The following is a 23,292-nucleotide window of genomic DNA, read 5'->3' as shown; positions in this document are numbered from 1 at the left end:
CTGGCATTGACAACTTATCTCTGTCCCTGCAGCTGCAGCCCGGCTTTCCTGCCCACACCTAACCTGGTTATGTCCAGCCTTGACGGGCAAGAGGCCCCAAGTGCCTTTCTTTCAAATGGGACCTAGTTCTCACCTCACATGAGACTTTTCACAGAGGCATCCACTGGAAAGGGCAGAACTGGAGCAGGCCACTGCAAGGGGGCAGCAGACAAAGAGAAAAGGAGGGAGGAAGGGCAGCGTGGGTGTCTGACCTGGCAGAGTACACGTCTGACCTCGAGGGGCCGACATTCCAGTGAGAATAAAGTTGAGATGCTCTAGCTTGAATAGCAAGATCCCTTCTGATCTGATCTAACTCCTGCAGCCTTGCCACACATTGTGACCACACTGTTGCGTGCACACCATGATGGAGCCATGGAAATCACATGAAATCCCTCAGGCCTATCAGGCGCACTCCTGGTGTCAACAGGTCTCAACTCTTCTGCTGAGGTTCATGCCCTTCCTTTATTCTCTCCTCACACCCAAGTGGGGAACATAGTACAGATACCTCTGAAACTCCAGATCCTGGCAGTAGTACGTGCCCAGGAAATGATGAGTGAATGAATGAACTAATAATTAATTTAATTGCCATGCCTCGAAAATCCTAAACACAAAACCCCAACCTGCCTTCCAAAAAATGCTTATCAAATTGACAAAATTACTGGACTATGAATCAATAAACTGGATTTTTGTTTTTGTTTTGTCTAGTCCAGTTGGGAACAGACAACCAAAAAGATACATTCCCTGTCCTTAGGCCTCGCCCTCTTTTGGCTTGGAGCCAGCAATACTGAGAGGAGCTAGACAGGCTGAAATGAATAACCCTTCCTCTTGTTTAAGTACAGTTTCTAAAAGAAAGTGCTACTGTATACTTAATTGGATTCTCTCTTGCTGTAATTTGAGCCACCCTCCTCTTTTCCCTGAGTAGAATTATAACTCATTATCTCTGCAGTTCACAGGGGCAGCTTTTCCAAGCCAGACAAGGAACCGACTCTCAGAGTCTGCATTTTCTTCTCACCTTTGTCTTCCTGTGTATGTCTCTCTCTCAGATTTTCAAAGTTTGTGCATTTGTTTTAATGAGTTAATACATAGTATGCTCTTGCGCTCTTTGAAAAAAACAATTTCCATCTGTTCCTATATTGTTAAAATGTAATGACTTTTTTTAAAGTTTAATCCTTCTCTACTTCTTCTCAAATACTGAATCTCAGATCCTTTGAGGTCCAACATAATTTAAGTGTTAATTCCTTTCTAAGCTCTTTTCAAGCTACTGCACTCACTGTGCAGATTTCATTAAACCTCACAGTCTCTTCATATTGATGTCTCACGAAAAGCAAAGTAACTCTTGCTATATATATTAGAATTTTTTGCTCAAGAGTAGTGTCTTTTGTCCCCATTTCTGCAGATACGTTTATTTGGCCTTCAAAAAGAAAACAGAAATCTGTTTCAAGTAAAAGAGAATGCAAGTGCTGGGCTTCCCATCCATTTGTGGGAAACGTCTAGTTATTATAATTCACAGGGCTCTCATTTCAGGGTTTGCAGTCCTGAGTGGTTTCAGCCTTAAATCATCTTGCACTGGCAAATAATGGTGAGGGCCAGGCCAGGAAAGAAACAGATGAAGCCTATGTACAGAACGAGATTAAATAGAAGCACCAGCATGCCAATATTCCCATTGCCAATGTTTCTATTTGTAATATATTCACCTTGGAAGCCAATATGTTATTTCAGTGATGAGGATGTTGAAAACCACTCTGTTCTGGAAATTATCCTTTAGAATTGGCATCTGGATCAGCAGAACAAATCTTGATTGTTTTGGGGTTTCTTTTACTTGATAAGTAAACTTTTAGAAATAATGGCATACTATTAGGATACTTCAAAAAGTTTGCGGAAAAATGAAATTGAAAGATAATATGAATCTTTCCATGAACTTTTTGAAGTACCCTCACCCTTATATTAGATAATCAGATTGGGTCATTCTAGGTGGAAACTTTAAACAGTTATATTTATACATGTTTAAATATGGAACCAGAGACCTGGGTCCTAGTTCTGACTCTGCCATTTGTTTGCTTTGTAATGTTGGAAATTTTACTTTACTTTAAGCCTCAATTTCTTTATCTGTAAAATGGGAATAGATGTGGAACTTTATGAGGATTAAATGAATAACCAGAGTTTGAGTCTTGTCCCTGTCACTTCTAAACTTGTATGTCTTTTGTATATCACTTTGTTTTGAGTAAGAGTAATATCAGCACAGAATCCTGGAGTCCTGAAATGTTAGTGCTCTAAGAGATTTTCCAGTCAAACAGTCCCATATTTCAGATAGAGAAATCCAGAACCATAATTATAGAGGAAGTACCTAAAATGTCAAGGTGACTACTTTGAAAGAAAATGCTTATTTGACATTTATATTTAGGGTTAAAAACAAAAACAAACAAAAACCTCACATCTTATTGAAGTCACACTGGTGGTACACTATCAAATTAAATGGAGTTTCTAATAAATGGGACAGCAGTCCTCTTGGGGTTGCAGACAGGATTATACCATCTATTCTGTTCAACTGAGAGGAGGAGTGGGGAAATGTCCACGGTAGCTGGAGGAATGCCATAAACCTTTTCCCAGGAAGGAAAAGGTTTTGCTGGACCTGTATCATCTGGAGTTTCTTAGTAAACAAAAGGCGTGGTTGTCATCTCATCTGCCTCTAGGCTTATCCAGCCTTTCAGCCCAGGTAAGCAAAGAGGGAAGCCATGCAGAGGCCCAAGGCACAGGCTGCATATGAGAACCAAAGAGATGGGGGCAGGAAGGAAGAATGGGAATGATCAAGGATGAGGAGGGAGAAAAGACAGGAAAGTAAGAGACGAGAAGGGAGTTTCATCCTCACGGAGTACTGGAGGGTCACCATGACATCGCCTGGTGGCACCTGTGCTACTGTCTGTTTACCTGGGGACATTCACACTACTAGTGAGGGTATCTGCTTTCTGCAAACAGAAAAACCCTCAGGATGGATCCCCTTGTAGTTACTCTTAGAAACTTAGTACAGTATTTTAACAGTCTCTGTTCTTAGTAAGGTTTTACTTATTTAGAAAAAAAATCCCTGTATATTACCTTTGAAATTACTTGCTTTATTATCAGACTGAAAAAATGATTCAGTGTTTATACTGGGAAACCCATCCTTTTTTGCTCCCTTCCCGTTTTTCAAGTTGTTTTTTTATAAAGGGCATAAAAATTTCAAAAGGATGGGCCAATTATTTGTTCATTGAATTATAGGAAGAAAGTGTGATTATCCAGTAGAATTCAGAAATGCATATAGCTAATTTTATGCCTGTTCGTATCTAGCCCAGCCATAGTAATTATAATCACTCTTTTTTTTCTTCCTGGGGGAAATAGGTTAGGTGGGACCTGAATGCATCATTATAAAGCATGCATAGAAATTGAACTTTCCTAAATCTAGGTAACATGGGGAGAAGACTCCTTTGATAAAACCAGGACAATTAGATTTACAGGACACTTCAATGTTAAATCATATTCTTCCCCCATTCTAGACCATAAGGCAATGTAAACAATACACTGATGTTAAGAAACAGAAAATTGCATTCACAGTAATAGCGAAGCTTCATGGTGCATGGTTTTACACTTTAATATGCTGTGTTCTGTTCTGCCATGTTAATATTTTAAGTAATATAATTTCCTTTTTGTGTAGTTTTAGGTTCATCTTTTTTTCTCTCTCTTTACCATTCTGGAATAGCTTTCTAAAATGCTATATCTTACGCCAGGAGAAATTCCTGAAAAATAGAAATCATAAAGTCAAATACTCTTTGCAGGAAAATAGCAAAAACAACAAGAAAAGTGGGTTTAAGATTCTCCAGCCTGGGGCCGGCCTGGTGGCGCACTGGAGAGTGCGCCGCTTGGGAGCGCGGTGGCACTCCCACCAAGGGTTCGGATCCCATGTGGAGACCGGTTCCCGCTCACTGGCTGAGCGCAGTGCAGGCGCAACACCGAGGGTTGCGATCCTGTTACCGGTCAGTAAAAAAGACAAAAAGGAAAAAAAAAAAAAGATTCTCCAGCCAAAATGTTATCTTGCGTACTTTACAGACTCAATCTGCGTCCCAGGCTTTGATCCAAGCCTCAACATGATGACTGGAATCACCCCCATTAATCCAATGATACCAGGCCTGGGGCTGGTACCACCCCCTCCACCAACAGAAGTGGCTGTCGTCAAAGAAATAATCCACTGCAAAAGTTGTACTCTTTTTCCTCAAAATCCAAGTAAGTAACACCTGTGAGAAATATTTGCTCATCATTTTAAATGTTCTTCCTTTTTTTTTTATTTTAAATAGCATTGCATTCATTTTCAGATGTAACTCACCCAGAGCAGGGTTACATCCATGCTACAGAAGGGCTTTGCCTGTAGAATAGAACAAATATGCAGAGATGTGACCATGTGTCTGTCCAGAAACTGAATCAACACTGTGAAGCCAGTGCGTGGGATTTGGGGATACATATCCAGTGTTAAGAATCTTTTTGCACGCAATGAATTCTAGCATTTGCTGGAGAACATAGTGTGAAATATGTGAGCACTTCCATCCATCTTCACAAATGTGGGGGAAAAATTGTAATGTGTTTTGCTAGATGGAAAATTGAATTAATTTGGCACTTAGGGGCTGGGGTGGTGGGGACTACATCTCAGAGTTTCTGGACCAAATTACATTTGCTTGAAGGAAACATACATTTGATGAAGTAAATGGGCCAGATTTTTTTTTTCTTTAATTTAGCCTCAGATACTAATTTTATGGGCTTAAATAGCTAGGATTTTTTTTTATTCATATTAATCAGAGTTGCCTTTTTTAAGTGGACTTTTCAGAAGATTACTTTAGTAATCTACATATAAACTAGGTAAAATGTTGTGACAGTGTACATTTTATCTTTTTATACAGCCTCCCTAAAATTTAATCGTTTGCTCATTTAAATATGAATAATAACAAAGTGTTTTTTTCAGGCGCGGTGTTTCACAGCCAAGTAAGTATTGTGTGTGCGTTTTTAGGTTTCGCTTCCTGTGTTCTGCCTGGCCGCTCCTTTATCTGGCAACAAGACAAAGGAGATAACAAGCCGAGGTTTTTCATCATGTTGTCATTTCATCATGTTTTGTACTTTGTGAAGTGCCCCCCGCCCCGCCCCAATTTTCTGGGCTTCTGTATTATGAAGGAGAAATGAAATTATGCTAACACTTGCTTTATCTTTGTTCACGGACAAGCAGAGCCACTCTGTGTGGAAATGAACACAGAAAGTACAGGTTGGGAGGAGGAGGGAAGAGGAACTTAAAAAAAAAAAGGATAATGTCAGTTGGTATAGAAATTTACCATTTGTTGCTCAGTCTGGAGAAAGTCACTCATTCAGCTTTACTTTTGCCGGGAAGAACCAGAAAAAAAGAGCAAGTAAATAAAAGACAAAACTCTGTTTTCTTGTGATTATTAGATCTTCCACCTCCTTCCACAAGAGAACGACCTCCTGGGTGTAAGACTGTGTTTGTTGGAGGATTACCAGAAAATGCTACTGAGGAAATTATTCAAGAAGTCTTTGAGCAGTGCGGGGATATTACAGCAATTCGGAAAAGCAAGAAGAATTTTTGTCACATTCGCTTTGCGGAGGAATTCATGGTTGATAAAGCCATTTACCTTTCTGGTACTTTGCATTACATAAGGGGTTTTCTAGGCATTTTGTTATGTTTTGTGATGTTAATATGAGCTTATTCCCTTTTGCCTTAATGCACAATAAAATCTTCATAGTTTGGGGCTGGAAAAGGAGGAATTCTGCCTTTGTCCTTAGCTGCCAGAAGCTCGATGTTAAGTCTTTGAATGTACCTCACTGCAGGAACAATTTCCCACCATCCAGTCTTTAGGAATTCCATCAAGTTTCTAATTAATGTTCTCAAGTGCTTATTAGATGAAAAGCAATATTATGAGTACTAAGGACCATTGTTATTATTGGATGTAATCCTCTGGGGGAATAAAGTACTCTCTCAGAATAATTTCAGTTTTTCAGAAGTGGATTCATTTCTAGACACCAGAGCACCGAAGCCAAATCAGTTCCTTGCAGAAAAGTAGTTGATGAGCCCTAGGATAAGGCCCTGTGTTATTGCCCATTGGTAGTCCATTAAGCCTGCCCGATGGTCCTTGTTCTTGGTGCCAGTTTTTATAGGAGATTTTTACAGATGTTGAAATCAGGCCTAACGCTGCCTTCCGCTCTGTGGGTGTTGGAGCAAGTGAATAGAGTCTGTCACAAGGCCTTTGCCAATCTGAGAATTATGAGGCTGGTGTTGATATGTGGCTTTAGACAGACATATTTTTAGATTCAACTCATTGCTATTCCCTCACACTCTCCATCCGCATTTTTCAGCCTGTCACTCTCTGCACACCACCTCCATATTTCTAAGGCAAAGCTAAGGGGGAAGGTGGGGGGAAAATAGGGGGGCAAAAAACCCATCTGAACATTACTGCCAGGTTTTACTTAATTTCTGCAGTTGGCTTTTATTGCCATGAAATTCTGCGTGAACCCCGGAAACCTTGAGCTTGTTCCGATACCGCAGATACTTTCCTGAGCTAGATAGTGATATGGAGAACTTTAAAACGCGTATTCCAATAAAACCTTAAAAAGTGAAATGTGAAATCTGAAAGCATTCCAAAATGGAAATGAAATACAAAACATGGAGTAAAGACATTTTACAACACACAACAGCAATTAGACCACTGTTGAGTAGTCTGTTGAACAGTGTATTCTGTTGAGTACATGGCGCTGCGTTTCACATGTCTTGGCCTAGGTAACCTCTGTTTGAGGTTATCTCATCTGCAAAATAGAGATATTAACAGTACCACCTCATAGGATTGTTAGGATGAATAAATCAAATAATGAATATTAAGTGCTTAGCAGGGAACCTGCAACATAGGAACTGGTCAGCAAATTGTTGTTTTTAACACAAATACCCTGATGATGATAAAGGATTGATTCTCATTTCTCCGGAATCCTGCCCAGGGGACCCAGATTCTAGTCACAGCTCTACCCATAAGACTGTTACTTTATCCCACTTGATTAAATGAGAGGGTTAGAGTAGATCAAAGGTCCCAACTCCAATGCAACACCAATGTTTACACCCAATCAGAAAAATCCCATAAGAGACTGACAAATATGAACGGTCCCAAATTTAGGCATATGAAAGGCATTCCTTTATGCCTGGATCCTCTGCTTTTCCCAGACACAGCCCAGGTGTTGCTTCTCTCAGCAAGTCCCTGAATGTTCCTTGGTCTGCCCCTTTATGGCAAGGGGAGAAGAGAGCAATGGCCTCACCTCCAGCCTCCTTGACTGAGTGCAGAGGAGTCTCCAGCTCTGCCTCCACCACCCTGCAGGGGCTGCAGCATCAGTCTTGGGAAGATCTGAAAGGCTGATTAATTGGAGGGCAGGAAGGAAGTCAGGCTGCCGCTCTTATAAGCTCAAGCCCAGCTGGAAGGCCTGTTTAATTTTAGGACTGTGTTCATATTTGAAGGCCAAGCTAATTTTAGACTCAGCCTCATCAGTTTCTCTTTTAAGGCTTTAATGATGATGTTTTGGTGAAAGTGAGGTTGCTTCTGGAGCCAGAGATGTTTGAAAAGTGATTCTTTGGACATGTATAGGGGAACGTTGCTGGGCCAGTTGGGACAGCTGGCCAGTCCTAAGAATGCCTATTCCTGCCTGCTCAGCTGTGAGGTATACATCACCATGGCCTGCTGACTTGTTAAGTTTGTGTGGCCCACAACCAAGATGCAGTTTGCTTTACTGTTATTTCTGCTCATCTGTAATTGGATGTTTTTGTTTTTGATGGGTGTTGTTTTGTCTTCCCATTTTTAGAAAACACTGTTGAAAATCTAGGAGTGGAAAGGGTTCAGTGGCATCACAGGAATCAAATGTGAGATCTGTATCTTATTTGTAACTTTTCAAAGGTGTAAAGTGGCCTGCTAGGGAGAGGCCAGCCTCTATAGGGATGTTCAGCTGAGTTTTAACCCAAAATGCTAAGTTAATCCATTGAAATCTACCATGAGATCTTGAACACCAGCACAGTGCAGCCTAGCATTTTACAGTTGTATCTCATTTGCAAAGCCTCTACACAGCAAAAGTACTTATTTTGCTGTCTCGTCTCACAGCCCCTGGCAGCTGTGTTCCTGCTGGGACCTGAATTTATGATCTGAAAATCCGAGTACCCCAAACTGAAGAGCAATCTCAAAGTCAACTCTTGGTCATTTGAAGTTAGGCTGGCTGGATGATTTCAGTTCTTCTTGTGTTGATTTCTCAGATCAAGTTTCTGCTCATAATCTTTATAAGTTGGGTAGCTCACGGTAAATACCCCAAAGATTTCCGGGCCCATTTTTTTTTTGTTTAGCTCTGGGCTCTTGCACAGGGCTCCTGTGGCCTTCAAAGATTGTGTGGACAATATGTGTGGTGCTGCATGCCAGATGAGGTGCTGCAGGGCTGTGAGGAAAGCAGCAGTGAGGCCTCTTGATTGAAGGTAAAATGTTCTCCTGCGTGCCCCAGAGGATAAGTGGAAATAAAACAGCATTGCAAAATTGCCTTGGTAATTGTGGCTTTTGCAGCTGCAGAAAGAGAACCGAGCAGCAGCATTTTCTAGGAGGATGAGGCAATAGCCTGTGAGTGAGGTGCTCTGGAATTTACTTTGTAGATCTTTATAAATATCATAAGTGCTTTTTTTTTTTTTAACTCATAAGCACTCTTAAATTTTCTTTAGAATTTAAGAGCATTTATGCAATAGAGTTACAATAAATTGAAATATAAAATTAAGACCGTAAAAAGCTAGAGAAAAATATGCTACATGCCAAATTTGATTCTGAGCTTCCTGGAAGCCAGAGGGAAGAGGGAGTTAATCATGATAAGCCCCCTAGTTGCATTGTTTACACTGGTTTAGGAGATGGGTAACCAACTCTGTGAGATACCTCCAGGAGGTGTGCTATCCCCAAATCTGTAATAGGTTTAACTTAACAGAGCTTCAGGATTGCTGGGGAGATTCATAACTGCTACCCACATCCTGTGGGAAAGGTGTCCGTAGTCAGGGCAAAGAGATCAGCAAGTGCCTGCCTAAGGCACCTTAGAGCCCGGACCATAGCGTGTGGCCATTGTGACCTTATGAGGTGACCAGACTTTCCATTGGTTTCAGGTTACCGGATGCGGTTAGGGTCTAGCACAGACAAAAAGGATTCAGGCCGCCTTCACGTGGACTTTGCCCAGGCCAGGGACGACTTCTATGAGTGGGAATGCAGGCAGAGGATGCGTGCCCGCGAGGAGCGGCACCGGCGCAAGCTGGAGGAGGACCGGCTGCGGCCACCCTCGCCGCCGGCCATCATGCACTACTCGGAGCACGAGGCCGCGCTGCTGGCTGACAAGCTGAAAGGTAGGAGGCCCCGCACACTGTGGTCCCTGGATGCCGAATCCCTGTGTGTTTCTCATCCCCTCACCTGGTCTCGTGGGATGTGCACACGGGGTCACCTGGAAGCAGCAGACACCCGGGCTGTGTAGTCCTGCTTGGGATGAGACAGGGCCCTGCCCCTTTCCAGCACTTACATCTGTGTTCTCCGTGAATGTGTGTGTACTGTCACCCAACAGAACTCACTGACTGAGGGGTAGGAGGGTGGGCAGCACTGAACCAAAAGCGGGCCATCGTCTCCTGAAGCAGTGCTTACCTGCTTACCCAGCCAGGTCAGAATCCACAGGCGTGGGCTCGGAGGGTAAAGGGTTTAAGTGGACACCAGACTCTTAAGCCTCACCACATATCAGACACTTGCTAGGAAGGACAGAAGAGAACCGTAGAGCAGAATCTCTGTTGCTATGGGTCAGATATGTTCCCCCCAAATTCATGTATTAGAAACTTAATCTCCACTGTTAACAGTGTTAAGAAAGTGGGAAATCCTATTATGGTAATTGAAAGATGGGGCCTTTAAGAGGTGATTAGATTGTGAGGACTGTACCCTCGTGAATGGATTAATCCATTGATGGTTTAAAAGGTGGTCATGGGTATGGTTCTGATGGCTTTATAAGGAGAGCAAGTGAGGTGTGGTTAGCTCTCCTGCTCAGCCCATTCTTGCCATGTGATACACTGCATTGCTATGGAGAGTCATCCCACCAGGAAGGAGGCCCTCATTAGGTGTGTTCCCTGAACTTTGGACTTCTCAGCGTCTGAAACTGTAAGAAATAAATTCTGTTTCCTTATAAATTACCTAGTTTCAGGTATTCTGTTACAAGCAACAAAAATGGACTAATACACCTGTCTTCAGAGATGGAGTTGAAAGGGACACTTCTAACACCTCCAGGATAATTAGCAATAGAAGAGAGCATATTCCATTTCCTCGAATGTTTGCTGAGCCCTTCTTCCATGCTTGATACTGTGGGAGATAAAGACACATGGAAGCATTTATACCTGCCCCAGTGAACTACAGTGGTGACTCAGAAGAGTCTGGATTTTGTAGTTAGGGTGATGGGTGTGTGCGAATTCAGTTCTAATATTGACCAAAGTTGTGAGAGCTGAGCAGTATCTAGGCGTTTTACAGACAAGTGATGATCGGGCCCTCCTCAGGTCATTGGACACTGTCAGGATTGAATGAGAGAACATAGGTCACAGTTGCTGGCCACATGTAGGTGTCTATAAGTCAACTATTAACTGCAATACCAAGCCAATGACATGATTGTCAACCAAGGTATGTGCAACATGCTTTGGGAACTCAGGAGCGAGTGCAAATAATGTTGGGGGGTGTCAACAAAGTCTTCACAAAGGAGGTGGAATTTGGACTTTGCAGGATGGACAAGATATTTTTCCCAGGAGAAAAACAGGCATAAAGGCATTCTAGACAGAGGCTGGAGCCCTAGGAATAAAGATACATAGAAGCAAAGAGGAATTCGGCACAGGAGCTGCGTTTATAGAGCAAGGTGAAGCTAGAAATGCAGTCCAGGGCCATATGGTGGAGCCCTGAAGGCTATTGGTATATTTGGGTTTTATTCCAGAAGAGTGGAGAAGCCATCACAGATTTCTGATGAGAGGAGGAATGTGACTGATCCTTCAAGTGTTTTAGAGCATAGCTGGTGTATTGCTGGCAGCGTGTTAAGTGAGTTGGGTGTTTTCACTAAAGGAAATGTATGAAAAGCTGCCCAACACGTATCTTAGAGAGATAGGAAGTTGACATTCTGTGCATTAAAAAAAAAAAAAGGCCTGTACTTCTGGCTCTTATCGCCTGTCTGGGACTTGGGAGTCCCTTCTCAGCTGCCATTGCCACTGATGTGCCCTGTTGTAACCACAGAGTGCTTCTTGCTGAGGCTTTTGATTCACGGGCTGCTGTTCTGAGAAGACATGTCTCACAGATGTCAATACCTAGGCCATAGCTGTCCCTTTAATAAGAAGCATATGCAATGCAAATGCAGACATCATCTCACTTTTCCATTCAGCCTAGAAACCGTAAGGAATGGCCAGAATGAGGAAGAGCAATGTTCTCAACCAGGAATGTTCATTGGAATAAATATTTTTTTCTTTAATATTCAGTACATTGCATGGTATCAGCTTACAATCTATATAGTCTAACCTGTATTGGTTCTGTGACCTTGTGGAGGAATTTCATGAAAGTTTGGCATTTGTATTAAGTTATTTCTGTGAAATCAGCACACAAGTGTCTGTGCATGTATGAGGTACATGGCATTTGCCTCTCCTTTTAGAGGATAGCAGATTGGGATGTCAATTTGGTAAAGTAATTTGCAAGGCTTGCCATTTCAAAAATATATATTTGTATAGATGAGTATAATTTGCAGAATTCAGAAGCTGTGCCTTTGCCAAGTACTGTGTGATCCCTTGAGGAGAGAACAGATTGGAAATTTTAATAGATGGCTGTTACAGTAGAATGAACTAGCTGGGAATACATCTTAGGCAAGAGTCAGGTAATATCAAGTTTGACAATTTCAACCCAAGCACAGAGTTTGGAATATAAACAGCATTTAATTGCTTAGGAAATTGGCTGCTTCAGAGAGGAAATCCACTCCATGCTCCTTATAACGCTGCAAAACCAGGCAGGAACAGCCAAGGAAACTGTTTCCCTGAAGATGATTTCATTGATGTGAGGATATAAAATACAGTCAAGACCTAAAGTAAAGAAACCTGTGTCAGAAAGGAAATGGAAATGCAATCTGAAAATATTTAATTGGATTTTATTTTTCTTCTCCCCTGAGAAATCTTGCTATCTTAGGTTTATTACAGACATTTTTCTCCGTTTTACATCATGCTTGTTTATTCTTACAATTTTCTTTTTGAAAATCAGTTTTATTCAGCAAAATCTGCCCAAGCCAAGTCTTTTCTGTGACCCACTAGGCCCTCCATGTACTGTCCAGTCTAAGACTGTGCACAGGGTAGGTGCTCAGTAGATTAATTCCTTTCTCTCTTTTCATCTCTTTGGATCTATGAGCATGTTACATGCCTGGCCAGAAGTGCTACTGGGCATGACTGGAAGTGTAGGGAAATGATGTGTGTTGAGCTGTCATTTCAGTCACTTAGCAAGTACTTGCCACACATTGTATCAGATGCCTGGCACTGTGCTAGGCACTGGGGAGAAAGAAAACAGCATACAAGCCCCTGCCTCACAGAGTTTAGGTTTCTGAAAGTGAGAGAGGAAATAACAAATCACCCTGCACTTGGCATAGTGCACTATTTGAATAATATATGTAATAATTCCACTACTATAAGTGGAAAATTCAAGGTGCTATCCCAGGAGAGATAGCCAACGCAACTGGGCAGTTGTGAATGGGTGAGGGAGGGAACAAGTTTACCCCATCACTGGCTGCTTAGCCTTCTGAAGCCAAAGGAAACACTAAGTTGTAATTACGTAGTGTCTGAGGCATGGAGTCACCCAGTGTCTGTTACTTTAATATGAATTCTAAAAAAGAAAATTAATGGGGACCCTGCTGGTTAAATAGACATTGTTCTGAGACAATTCGACTTAATGAAGACTGACTGGGAAGTAACTGCTCACAGACCCAAAGTTTATAGCATGGCTTTGAGAAAGTGAGAAGGAGCTCAATAACACCATAATTACACTTTATTGGAAACAGTGGCACCAGGCAGATGAGATAATGAATTTCAGTGTATGTAACACAGACCATCCACCCTGGGAGGAACACTGTGTTTGGACTGTGGAAGGAAGAGATTTATTAGACATTGAGGAAGGATTATATCCTAATTCATTGGGGGTTTCTCCTGGCAAGAGCATTTAAAAGTTTTTGGGGTACTTTTTCCCCTTTTGGAAAGCTTCACATAATAAAAATTTATGTGATCAAATTAAGAGTTTCTCTCTGCATCAGGTGAAGTTCTGACAAAGCTTTGCAGGCAGTGTCCTTGGAATTCCCTGATGTGTCATCAAGAATTCAGTCTTGCTGGGATTGGCGTTCATAATTTCCAGAGGACTAGACTCTGATTTGCATATAGAATGGCCCAGTGTTAGCCTGCCAGATGGAGGAAGGGGTACAAGTCGTACCGGCATTTTGCTGAGATGGTCATCAATATTTATGGTTCCATGAAAGTCAGAATCAATAAAGCTATGAGCCAAGTGGATGTTCCATCAGCTAAAAGCCAGGCTTCCTTCTTAGGGCATGGGAAATATGAAGCATAGGCGCCTGTTTGAGGATCACTTCCTTAGGTGTTATTGACCTTCACAGAGGCAAGATAAGCTATTTTATTTAGTAACATTTAGCTTGACCTCAAAGCAGGAATAATCAGTTCATTTTCATATTACCTTCTTAATTTTCTCACTCTTACAAATACTAAATAGTTGGGGCGATTGTGTGTGTGTGAGTTGGGGGAAGAGGGGTACATTAACCATTTGTGTAGCTTTTTATGCTGTGATTTGGTTAATTAATGCAAGGATTGAGCAGCCAGAAAATAGAGACTTGTTGAGGGACACACAGTGAAATTTTGGGAATGTGGCAGCAGCAATGCTTTGACCATCCTGGGATTCCCAGTCTGCTTAGATCAGTATGTGACTGTACACTGAGCAATTTTTAGCTAGCATGGAAGCCAGAAATTAGTGATAACTGTATAAACACACTGTTCAGTGTGTGCATGTGTGCATACATGTGTGTATGTCCCCATTTCTTTGGAAAGAAAAGTGTTATAGAATGTCCCCCCTTTTATTTGCTCTTTCTGTTCAAACATGGAATCTCCTGTTGTTCCTTTATAGACCCAGCCATAAATAAGGATACTACAGCCCACCTAAGTTTCACATTCAGTGTTCATGGCCTGGCTTTTATCCCATCTATTGTTCTGAAATTCGGGGTTGGAGCTCCCTGTGCACACAAAGGGGGAGAAAAAAACTGCTTGCCAATTTGGTTCCTTTTCCCCATCATTATCTACATATTAGTTTGATTAAAATTCACCAAGTGCCCACTACTCTGTGCCATGCCCTGGTGCTTCAGATCTGACTATAGCATGGGCCCTGCTTCTGAGGAATGTACAGCAGTTCAGTGGTTGTTATAGGATACTATGGCAATAAAATCATGAGTGTCTTACAAACATAAAATGAACATCTGCCAATGGTTTTATTTCTCATTAATTAGTGAGGGAACCAAAAAGATGTTAAAACTGGTTCAAAGAATTTGCCTTATAGAGATTTAAATTTTCTGCTGAACAAAATTCACTTGTATTGTTTCAGAAAGGAATTATTTGTATTGTTATCAGTTTTCCACAATTTATGTTCTATTCCTATAGAGTTGTAAAACAGCCAAGTCAAAGACAATTAAAGGTTCATACCCCTATAAAATCAGAAAACGTGGGTGGGGCAGGGGGGTGCTTCTAGTCCTGCCCAGCATTTCGTTGAGAGGATCTGCAGTCATCTCTGTGCCCATTTCCAAGTCTTGGACACTTTTTCCCCCTGCGTAAGTGTACCGCTGTTCTTTAATTGGTGATGGGGAGTTTAGGGACTGGGACTCATAAAGTTCATAAGAAGCACATCAGTTCCTTTTGATATTCTCCACTATCTTGGCTGCTACAATGGTACTTCAAAGTTCGTGGAAAGATTCATATTATCATTTAATTCTGTTTTTCCACTAACTTTTTGAAGTACTCTCATATTTTCCATTTTAGGTTTTTATTATCTTTTAGATTAGCTCCTGACCAGTTTATCTGACTTTTGTTGAGCCATTTCTTCTAGAGCTTCTCAAATTTCATTGTACATGAAAATCACCTGGAGTAAAATGCAGATTCTGAGTCAGGAGTTTTGAATAAGGCTGAGTCTGCATTTTAACAAGCTGCCAAATGATGCTCATGCTTGTGATCTTTGCATAGCAAAGATTTATCCTATATGCTACTTTTAAAATGCCCACTGTGTGCCAGGTGCTCAAGAAACATGGAAGAGAGGGAGGGAGGTTGACAAAAAGTCTGAAATAACCAGAGATGGAATGAGATGGGCGTAGATTCAGGTGGTGACATTGAGGGATGATAGATGATCATTATAATTCTGTTTATTCCTCACAAAGCTGAGCAACTGTTATTGCCTTCCTGGAATGCTTTCAAAAATATTTTTGAGTTACTTGATAAACGGGGTTGAGCTTTACTGCTGAAGGCTCTGCTTCTGTGGGATTATCATTCTTAACTTTGATTGCCAGTGGTAATGACGTTAGAGGCCTGAAGGATAAAGGTAACAGCCAGCGTACGGGCCAGGAGAACGTTTACCTATGGTAGACAATGGCATATGTGAAATACTCCTTAATAGGAAACTAAAATATTTATTATCAACTATGATGCTTCCCAACTTTTAACCACTGAATTTGAAGCTTTCTAGTACTAATCACTACAAATCTGTTAGAAAGAGTGTAACAAAATATATATTACAAAAGGAAAAAAGAGTGACCAGAAGATTGAAGTGTTTGGGAAGTTTTATTCTAATATTAGCCTCTCAAAACTGGAGACAAATCTGTAAGCCAACAATTGCCATACAGAATGACTAATGCCTTAATAGTAGGGTACAGGGAGAGTTGTGGGGACATAGCAAAGAGACACGTAATGCATCGTAGGGGGGCAGAAAAGGTTCCTTTATGAGAGGGTACTTAAATCTGAATCCTGAGGGAAGTATAACAGCTGGCCAGGGGGCCAGGAGTATGAGGGCCCCTCAGATGAGCACATGCATGTGCCAAAGCACAGAGGCATGGCCACGGTGTTTAACAAAGGGGGATGTCAAAGGAATGGGGGACAGATAGAAGGGAAAAAAGATCAGAGAGGGAGACCAGCCAGCAAACATTTGTAGTAACCCACGTGTGACATTGTGAAGACCCTGATTAGAAAACATTGGGCAATTTTTAATGAGCAAATGGCCCGCATTTACTCCATAATATACCAATTTTCCCTATTCTTATTGTGGAAAAAGCACATCTGCACATTCTAGTTTCTAAACGGCACCGATGTTCAGAGTTATGCCTAAGCGTGTTCACAGAAGGTATTTGGAATTTTTATAAGTGCATCTTTGATATGATTTTTATGAGCAGTGTTAATTTCTTTCCACATGAATAGCTTTAATAATGCTGCAATCTAAATCCTATTTAAATTAGTTTATATTGTTTTCTGCTTTCTCAGTGATCTTTCCACTGAGTACAAAATTGAATTTACACTTGGGTATTGAAAGTGACCACTCCCAATATGCTCCTATAGCTATCCAGGGGGAATTAGTTGCTTAGTCTTAATTGAAATAAATTAAAGTCACTTCTTACATGGCAACAAATATTGACTAGAGTTACCAACCATGCTTTAACCAATGTTTCTTAAATTTAATTTGAATGTCAGTACATCAATCATACATCGGCCTACCAGTTTCAGAAAGTTCAGAAATGAAGATGAAATTGGGAGTTTTCAACACTATATACTCCTTTTAAGCTAATGGAATTCTGCCTCCTAGTACTTGTGAAAATATTAGAAAATCTCTTGGCTGCTCACTTTTTAAACAGTGTGTTTTCAATTGCTTAATCTTAACGATGTTGTTTCCTCTTACGAAAAACTATTAATTAACTATAATCTGCTGGTGGACATATGCTCCAGGTCTAGGAGCAAAGGTCAATAAAATGCAGTTTTCAGACCATTTGAGCAAACATATGTTTTTTAAAATTTAGGTATGTTCTTCCTGACAGTAAATTAGCATATTTATGAACTGAGAGACAAGGAGCAAGAGAAGGAAGAACTACCAGTGTGTGAGGGAAAGAGAGATGAGTGTTGCTCTCTCTGCTCGTAAGCTCTGTAACAGAAATTGTTTCTCTGCGTTACATAGAGACAAAAGTCACAGCATAGGGGAAAAATAGTACATGAAGTCAGTGTTCTCTTTTTTTGTTGTTATTTTTTAAGAGGAAAAAAAAGAGATTTCTTATAAACATTCAGTTTATTTCTGCTGTCTGTCCAGAGGTCCATTCTCCTAACATGTATTGGCAGGGAGAGAGGAAGCAAGTGTGGAAGGAGGCAAAATTCATTCCGACTGTAATAGTCACAGTGGGCCTCTCACAAACATAATGCTAAATTATGGGCCTCTCCATGGGCGGAACGTAATGTTAAGTTGTATGATGGATTTTATTTTATACAAGCCGCTTTGGTCCATGAAATGAGATACGAAACCACTGCAGCTAGAGTTCACTGAGGGTTGAACTTAGACTGAAATTCCAGACTTAACAAAATGGTACAAGCCAGTGATGATACAGAGTCAGTGTGCTCTGTGCCTGTGGGTTGAGATTTTCAGGGAATCTTGAATCTTTCACTTTCAGGGTGTTCTGTGGGCATTCCCAGGCCAATCATCTCATCTGGTTAAAGTGTAAGGGCAGAGGAGGCAGTTTTGCTCAGAAAAAAGCTTTGATCCCCAAGCCCAGAAGGCCACTGTCACAGTGAGAGAGGGCCTGGAGCTGTGACTTATCAACAGCACATCCATAATAGCTGCTTTCTGTCCTGGAGAGGACAGAGCACACTCCACGTGGCCCTCAGTCAGGCTGTGTCCTGTCTGACTTCGTTCAGTGCACGTGCTTCCTGGCAAGCAGCAGCCGCACTGAGGAAGTTGTGCCCTGGTCTGGGAGGTCTTCGGTAGGAAAGGTACTAAACATATTTGTGTAGTATCCTACAGAATTTACAAAGCACTCTGCAAATGGGATATTAAAAACAATCCAATGGTTGATTTTTAAAAATCTAGTGAGTAAAATAAAATTTCTTCAAACAAGAATCACCCTCTGTTCATCTGGAGTGCATATGTGTTTGTTAATGTGAACAATGCTTAAGGATGTCTCTTTTGATACTCCTCCAGTGGAGGAGACAGTGCCTGGCACATGGTTGGCATTCAGTGAATAAGGTAAGAATCTGAACCTTCCCATCTGAATTCGGTCTACCTAGGTTACTTGAAAGAAAGTAGGATATTTTTCCTACATCACATTTTCCAGGGGTAGAAAAATACGAATGAAAGCCTTCTCCCCTCAAGCTGGCCTGGAAAATATGCAATCAGCCTTCAGCAGAAATAGGATCAATTAATGCTGTAGTAACTGACACACATCTTCCAGTTATAATTAACTTAATCACCTTCAAACTTGCTTTTCCTCCACCTCCAAGCTATAAATACAACACCGTTTGTTTCAGTAACCATTCAAAAACAGGCAAATCTATTTGTTTTCTTTGAAATAAACTTTATCATTTATATACTGGTGGAACCTTATTCCCCACTTCCCATACCTCCCACCACCACCAAACACACATGTCAAACCAGGCTTAAATGGGCTTTCCAATAGCCATCCAAAGCAAGCACTGACCACCTCAGGGAACATGTCCTCTTTTGTGGAAAACAAAGAAATACTCTATTTTTCAGCCTAATTAAATGTTATACTAAGCCTAAAATTAGTTTTGAACTCAAGTGGAACAGGAATTTGACTTATCCCTACTACCTGCCTTATGAACAATATATTGCATTAGAATCAGTTTTATAACAATTTAATCTGTCCACATTTTGACCCTAACTCAGCTGATTCTGCAAGTCAGAAACCTGGTATTGCTGTATAATATTTCTGATAAAGAAATAAAGAAATGAAGTGGAGGCCAAATAGGTTAATAACAGTGTTTCAAGTCAATCTTAAGAAAAAAGAATCAAGGTTTGGTGGAAGAATGAAGCTGTACCCTGTTACTAAGAACGCCCAGAAAAAAAATTGAGCCCACTGAGTTGGTCGGTGAAGATGTGAACCTCCTGGCTGGTCCTACAGTGCAGTGGAGTCAGGTAAGAAAAGAGAAGTTAAGTGATGGCGAAGCATTCAGTCGCAGGAAAGCTTACCTGTCTAGTGCTGAAAATATATCCATTAGGACGGACCGTGCTCTGTCTTTTAAAAGGAACCAGAATAAAGTATATTTTTTCAGCCTTGGCTTGACTTGACTTGGTGGTCTTCCATTTCCAGATGATAGCAAGTTTTCGGAGGCTATCACAGTGCTGCTTTCCTGGATTGAACGAGGGGAAGTGAACCGGCGTTCTGCAAACCAGTTCTATTCCATGGTGCAGTCGGCCAACAGCCACGTCCGCCGGCTGATGAATGAGAAAGCCACCCATGAGCAGGAGATGGAGGAAGCCAAGGAGAATTTTAAAAATGCCTTAACTGGGATCCTCACTCAATGTAAGTAAAACTTGGGGGGCCATGTCTTTTCTTGTGATTTTTGCCTTTTCTTTTTCATTCAATTTTATTTTATTTTTTTTCATTTGGGGGTAAGTAGTTCAATAATCTCCCATTTTACTCCATATTGAATGGCAAACCTCATAACCTATTTCATGTTCTGTGGCAACTTGGAGGAACACGGACCCTGCCCTGAGCTTACTTCTCAAGGTGAGCAACGTTTCTGTAGCTTTTCCTCAGAATATCAGGTCTGGCCACCATGGCAGGGCAGCCAGACGCCTCTGTGCCTGATGGCCCCTCCACAGCACACAGCACACAGCACACCTACAGGGCAGCCACACAGACCCATGTGTCCTAGTGCTGACAGTAGACGGCAGACCCCGAACACATTGTCCTGGGCTCTGTTTAGGAAGAAGGTACTGTCAGAAAAACTCCTCCTCAGGATCCATTATCTGAGGTGAGCTTTGGCTGTCAACACGGGCAACTCAGGAGTAGAGATTTTTGTCCTTTCTTCATTTGGAAAGTAAATTGCCTTAACTACTTAATTCCAGTGATTTTTCATGTCTGGATCCTAAATTGATGAAGGGGGTGTAAATGGAGCTTTCTCATAGAACAATAGTCAGGGTAATTACCCAGGGCTCTATTCAAAAAAAGGGCATATATTTTTTTTATGGGCTCTCTATCTGTGTCTGTAGTTAACGTCATGGCAGCATAATGCATCACAGCTGCCAATGTTCTCTTGCCTGGTAAAAGCCATTGAATGACACTGTAACAATGCCGTGCTCCATTCTATACCAGGTGCAGGGGCCTGCACGCGATAGCAATATATGCAATTTACATATTCATTCTGAGGATGAGTACTGTTTTTAGTGATATAATGTGCCAAAATGCCTATCACCTCTTTCATCAGTGTAAACCTAAGGGATAATGGATCTCTTAGGATGGGATGAAAGAAGGGCAAGAAAGCACAGGATCTTAAATGTAAGTGTCTCATATGACTTTGTTGTCAAGGTAGTTTTTGTAGAAGCATAGAATATCATGTAATGAAGTCCCAGACATTAGCTCTGAGTGGCCTGATAACCAGTATGAGACATTCTGTCATTAAAGAAAAGGAATAGGAAAAATAGCACTGCTCTATCTCATACAGACCAATATGAGACCACCTTACCTAGATTCACCAGCCTTGAGGAGTGGCCGTTTATCCAACTGCGTATGTCCAGCAACTCTAAAGGTAGGGTTATTAGAGATAGAACAAAGAAAAATAATATTAACACCAGCTTTTGAAGGAAGGAAGGAAAGAACAGATTAATGGATAAAGGAAAGATATGGGTAAATGGGTAGTAGATGAAAGGGAGGGAGGGCAAGACACAACAATTCTAATAATACCATTCCTTTAAAGCTATGGCAAGAAACCACATGCCTGAACAGTGGAGTGATTACTGTCTACTTACCTTTTGCTCACTAGCAAAATAAATTCTTATTCCCATGCAGTTTACATTTCCACCTAGCAGGGAAGACTCAACCCTTGGCTCTAACACTGGAGATAAGAGGGCAGCCACGGGTTAAAAGGGGGAAGTTTAGGTTTCTTTGGCAAGAACTACTGAAAGAGTCACCTGTTAAAATGAGTCCCCTATAAGATGGCTGAAAGAATGCAATGTGCCTAGCTTTCATTATGCAGGTGTACGTCAGCCCACCCTTCAAGTACCTGAGAGATAGACAAAAAAAGTATAGTGTGCGGGAATCCAAATATCAGCTTTTTATTACTCATAAAAGCCAAATTGGAAAATGAGGTCGAGACATGCAGTGGTAATGGGCTTCCTAACGCTGGACCGTGGGATTGAGCATCCATCCTCGGGCAGCACTGAAGATCACAGGTCCCTGAAGGCCTCACCTGGATGCCTGAGTGTGTGAGAGGAGTAGAGGAAGGGGTGGAGCAGAACAGGAGAATATGGTCTTAGGGAAACCACAGGAGTGGAAATTAACGTCATAGATACCTGTTAGGCACCTCAACTTGAAAAGATCAAAAATGAGATTCTTGCTTTTAGTCTTCAAACCTGTTTCTCTTTTGGGTTTCTCTTTCCATTTTAATACATTCTCAGGCCAAAATCTCGTGAGTAATTTTTACACTCTCCATCTGCCACCTCCGAACCCCACATGTCGGCCATCAGGAAGTCCCATTGTTTCTACCTCCAAAATCGCACCCGTTTGGCTCACTTTTCTTCATTTTTAACTGACACCAGTCAAGTCCAGGCTGCCTGCACTATGGGAATCACTTAGTTTGTCAGGTACAGTGTCTACCTGTGCATACAGACAACTCTACCAAATTGTATCTTAAACAACTGGAGTTTTGTCTTTTCACACAACAGAAAAATTCAGGTGTTGGTGTTTGTTGGCACTGGTTCAATGGCTGAAGGCTGTTGGGCCAAGGTTTCTGTGATGCTGTTAGCTTTTCCTAGAGGGTAGCCTAAGACAACTGCTGCTCCTCCTGCCAGCACATCTTTTTATTCCAGGCTGAGCTGACATAAGGAAAAAAAGAGTAGGAGGGAGAGGTAGGAGCTGCATCATCATAGCAAGAAAGCAACACTCGGCCAAAGACCCCCTACGGACTTCCAGGTGTGTCTCACTTGGCAAAGTTATCACACATGGCCATGCCTAACTACAAGGGAAGTGAGAAATACAGTTTTTGCCTGGGCTCATTGCTCTCGAGAATAAAATGGAAGTTCTCATAGGAGGAAAGAAGGGGAGAATGGCTACTGAGAAGCATTTTGCAATTTCTGCCATACATATTTCCTCCCTTTCCACTTTTATTCTAGTTCAGTCTATTTTTCACACATTGATATAAATCAGATCATGTCTTTCCCACTTAAATCCCTTCCCATTGTACTTACAGTAGTGTTCACTCTCCCTAGCCTGCAAAGCTCTTTGTGCCCACCTCTTCAACATCAGTTTTCCCTGACTCGCTCTGCGTCATCCTCATTGGCCTCCCTCTTCCTGAGGTCATCAAAGCTCCTCCACACCTCTGAGCCTTCACACATTCTGTTCCCTCTGCCTGGTGTGCCTTTCCCCCTACTCTTTGCATGCTTGAATCTTTCTTATCTTTTGGGTCTTGGCTGAAATGCCATGCCTTTCAGAGAGGTCTTTTTGGTTCACCCTCTTCTAGTAGATTCACCATCACTGCACCTTATTAAGGTCCTTCGTAGCACTTATCAAAAATGTGTGATGACCTCATGATTTGTCTGCTTTTAATTATTGTAACAGGCATCACAAAGAAAGGGACATATCTTTTTTAGTCATAGATATATGCCAAGTGTCTGGAACATAGAAATATGCAACAAAATATTAATATTTTGTGGATGAGTGCACGAGTGGATAAATAAAGTGGAAGGCAGGCAGGAAGCCTGAAATAGTGAGTTCAGAAATTTCTGGTGACCTCGTTGATGTTGGTCAGTTTGGAACTGGTTTGAGCACCATCCACGGGTAATGGGGTTTCAACTTGCATGTGTAAAGAAGCAAATGGAAGGAAGAGCTCAGTAGCTATGATATTATTTGGATATCACTACACTTTACCAGGTCCTCGGTAGCAGGCTAGGGCATAGTAGGAGAATT

At 41.5% G+C, this 23,292-nt stretch overlaps 1 protein-coding gene across 1 annotated transcript in view; it reads left to right on the top strand.

The window, feature by feature from the left end:
* Window positions 1-23,292, top strand: part of LOC103604615 (ecto-NOX disulfide-thiol exchanger 1-like) — a 113,358-nt gene that overhangs the window by 43,012 nt on the left and 47,054 nt on the right. Inside the window, exons 3-6 of the mRNA XM_008589191.1 lie at window positions 4,117-4,290; window positions 5,497-5,703; window positions 9,218-9,451; window positions 19,477-19,689. Coding sequence (XP_008587413.1) covers window positions 4,117-4,290; window positions 5,497-5,703; window positions 9,218-9,451; window positions 19,477-19,689 — 828 coding nt within the window. The remainder of the gene's footprint in view (window positions 1-4,116; window positions 4,291-5,496; window positions 5,704-9,217; window positions 9,452-19,476; window positions 19,690-23,292) is intronic.

This window comes from Galeopterus variegatus, unplaced genomic scaffold (genome assembly GCF_000696425.1).
Source record: "Galeopterus variegatus unplaced genomic scaffold, G_variegatus-3.0.2 Scaffold5286, whole genome shotgun sequence".
NCBI classification, from domain to species: Eukaryota; Metazoa; Chordata; class Mammalia; order Dermoptera; family Cynocephalidae; genus Galeopterus; species Galeopterus variegatus.
Note: the sequence above shows the minus strand (reverse complement) of the source record. Positions and strands in the feature narration are given on the sequence as shown.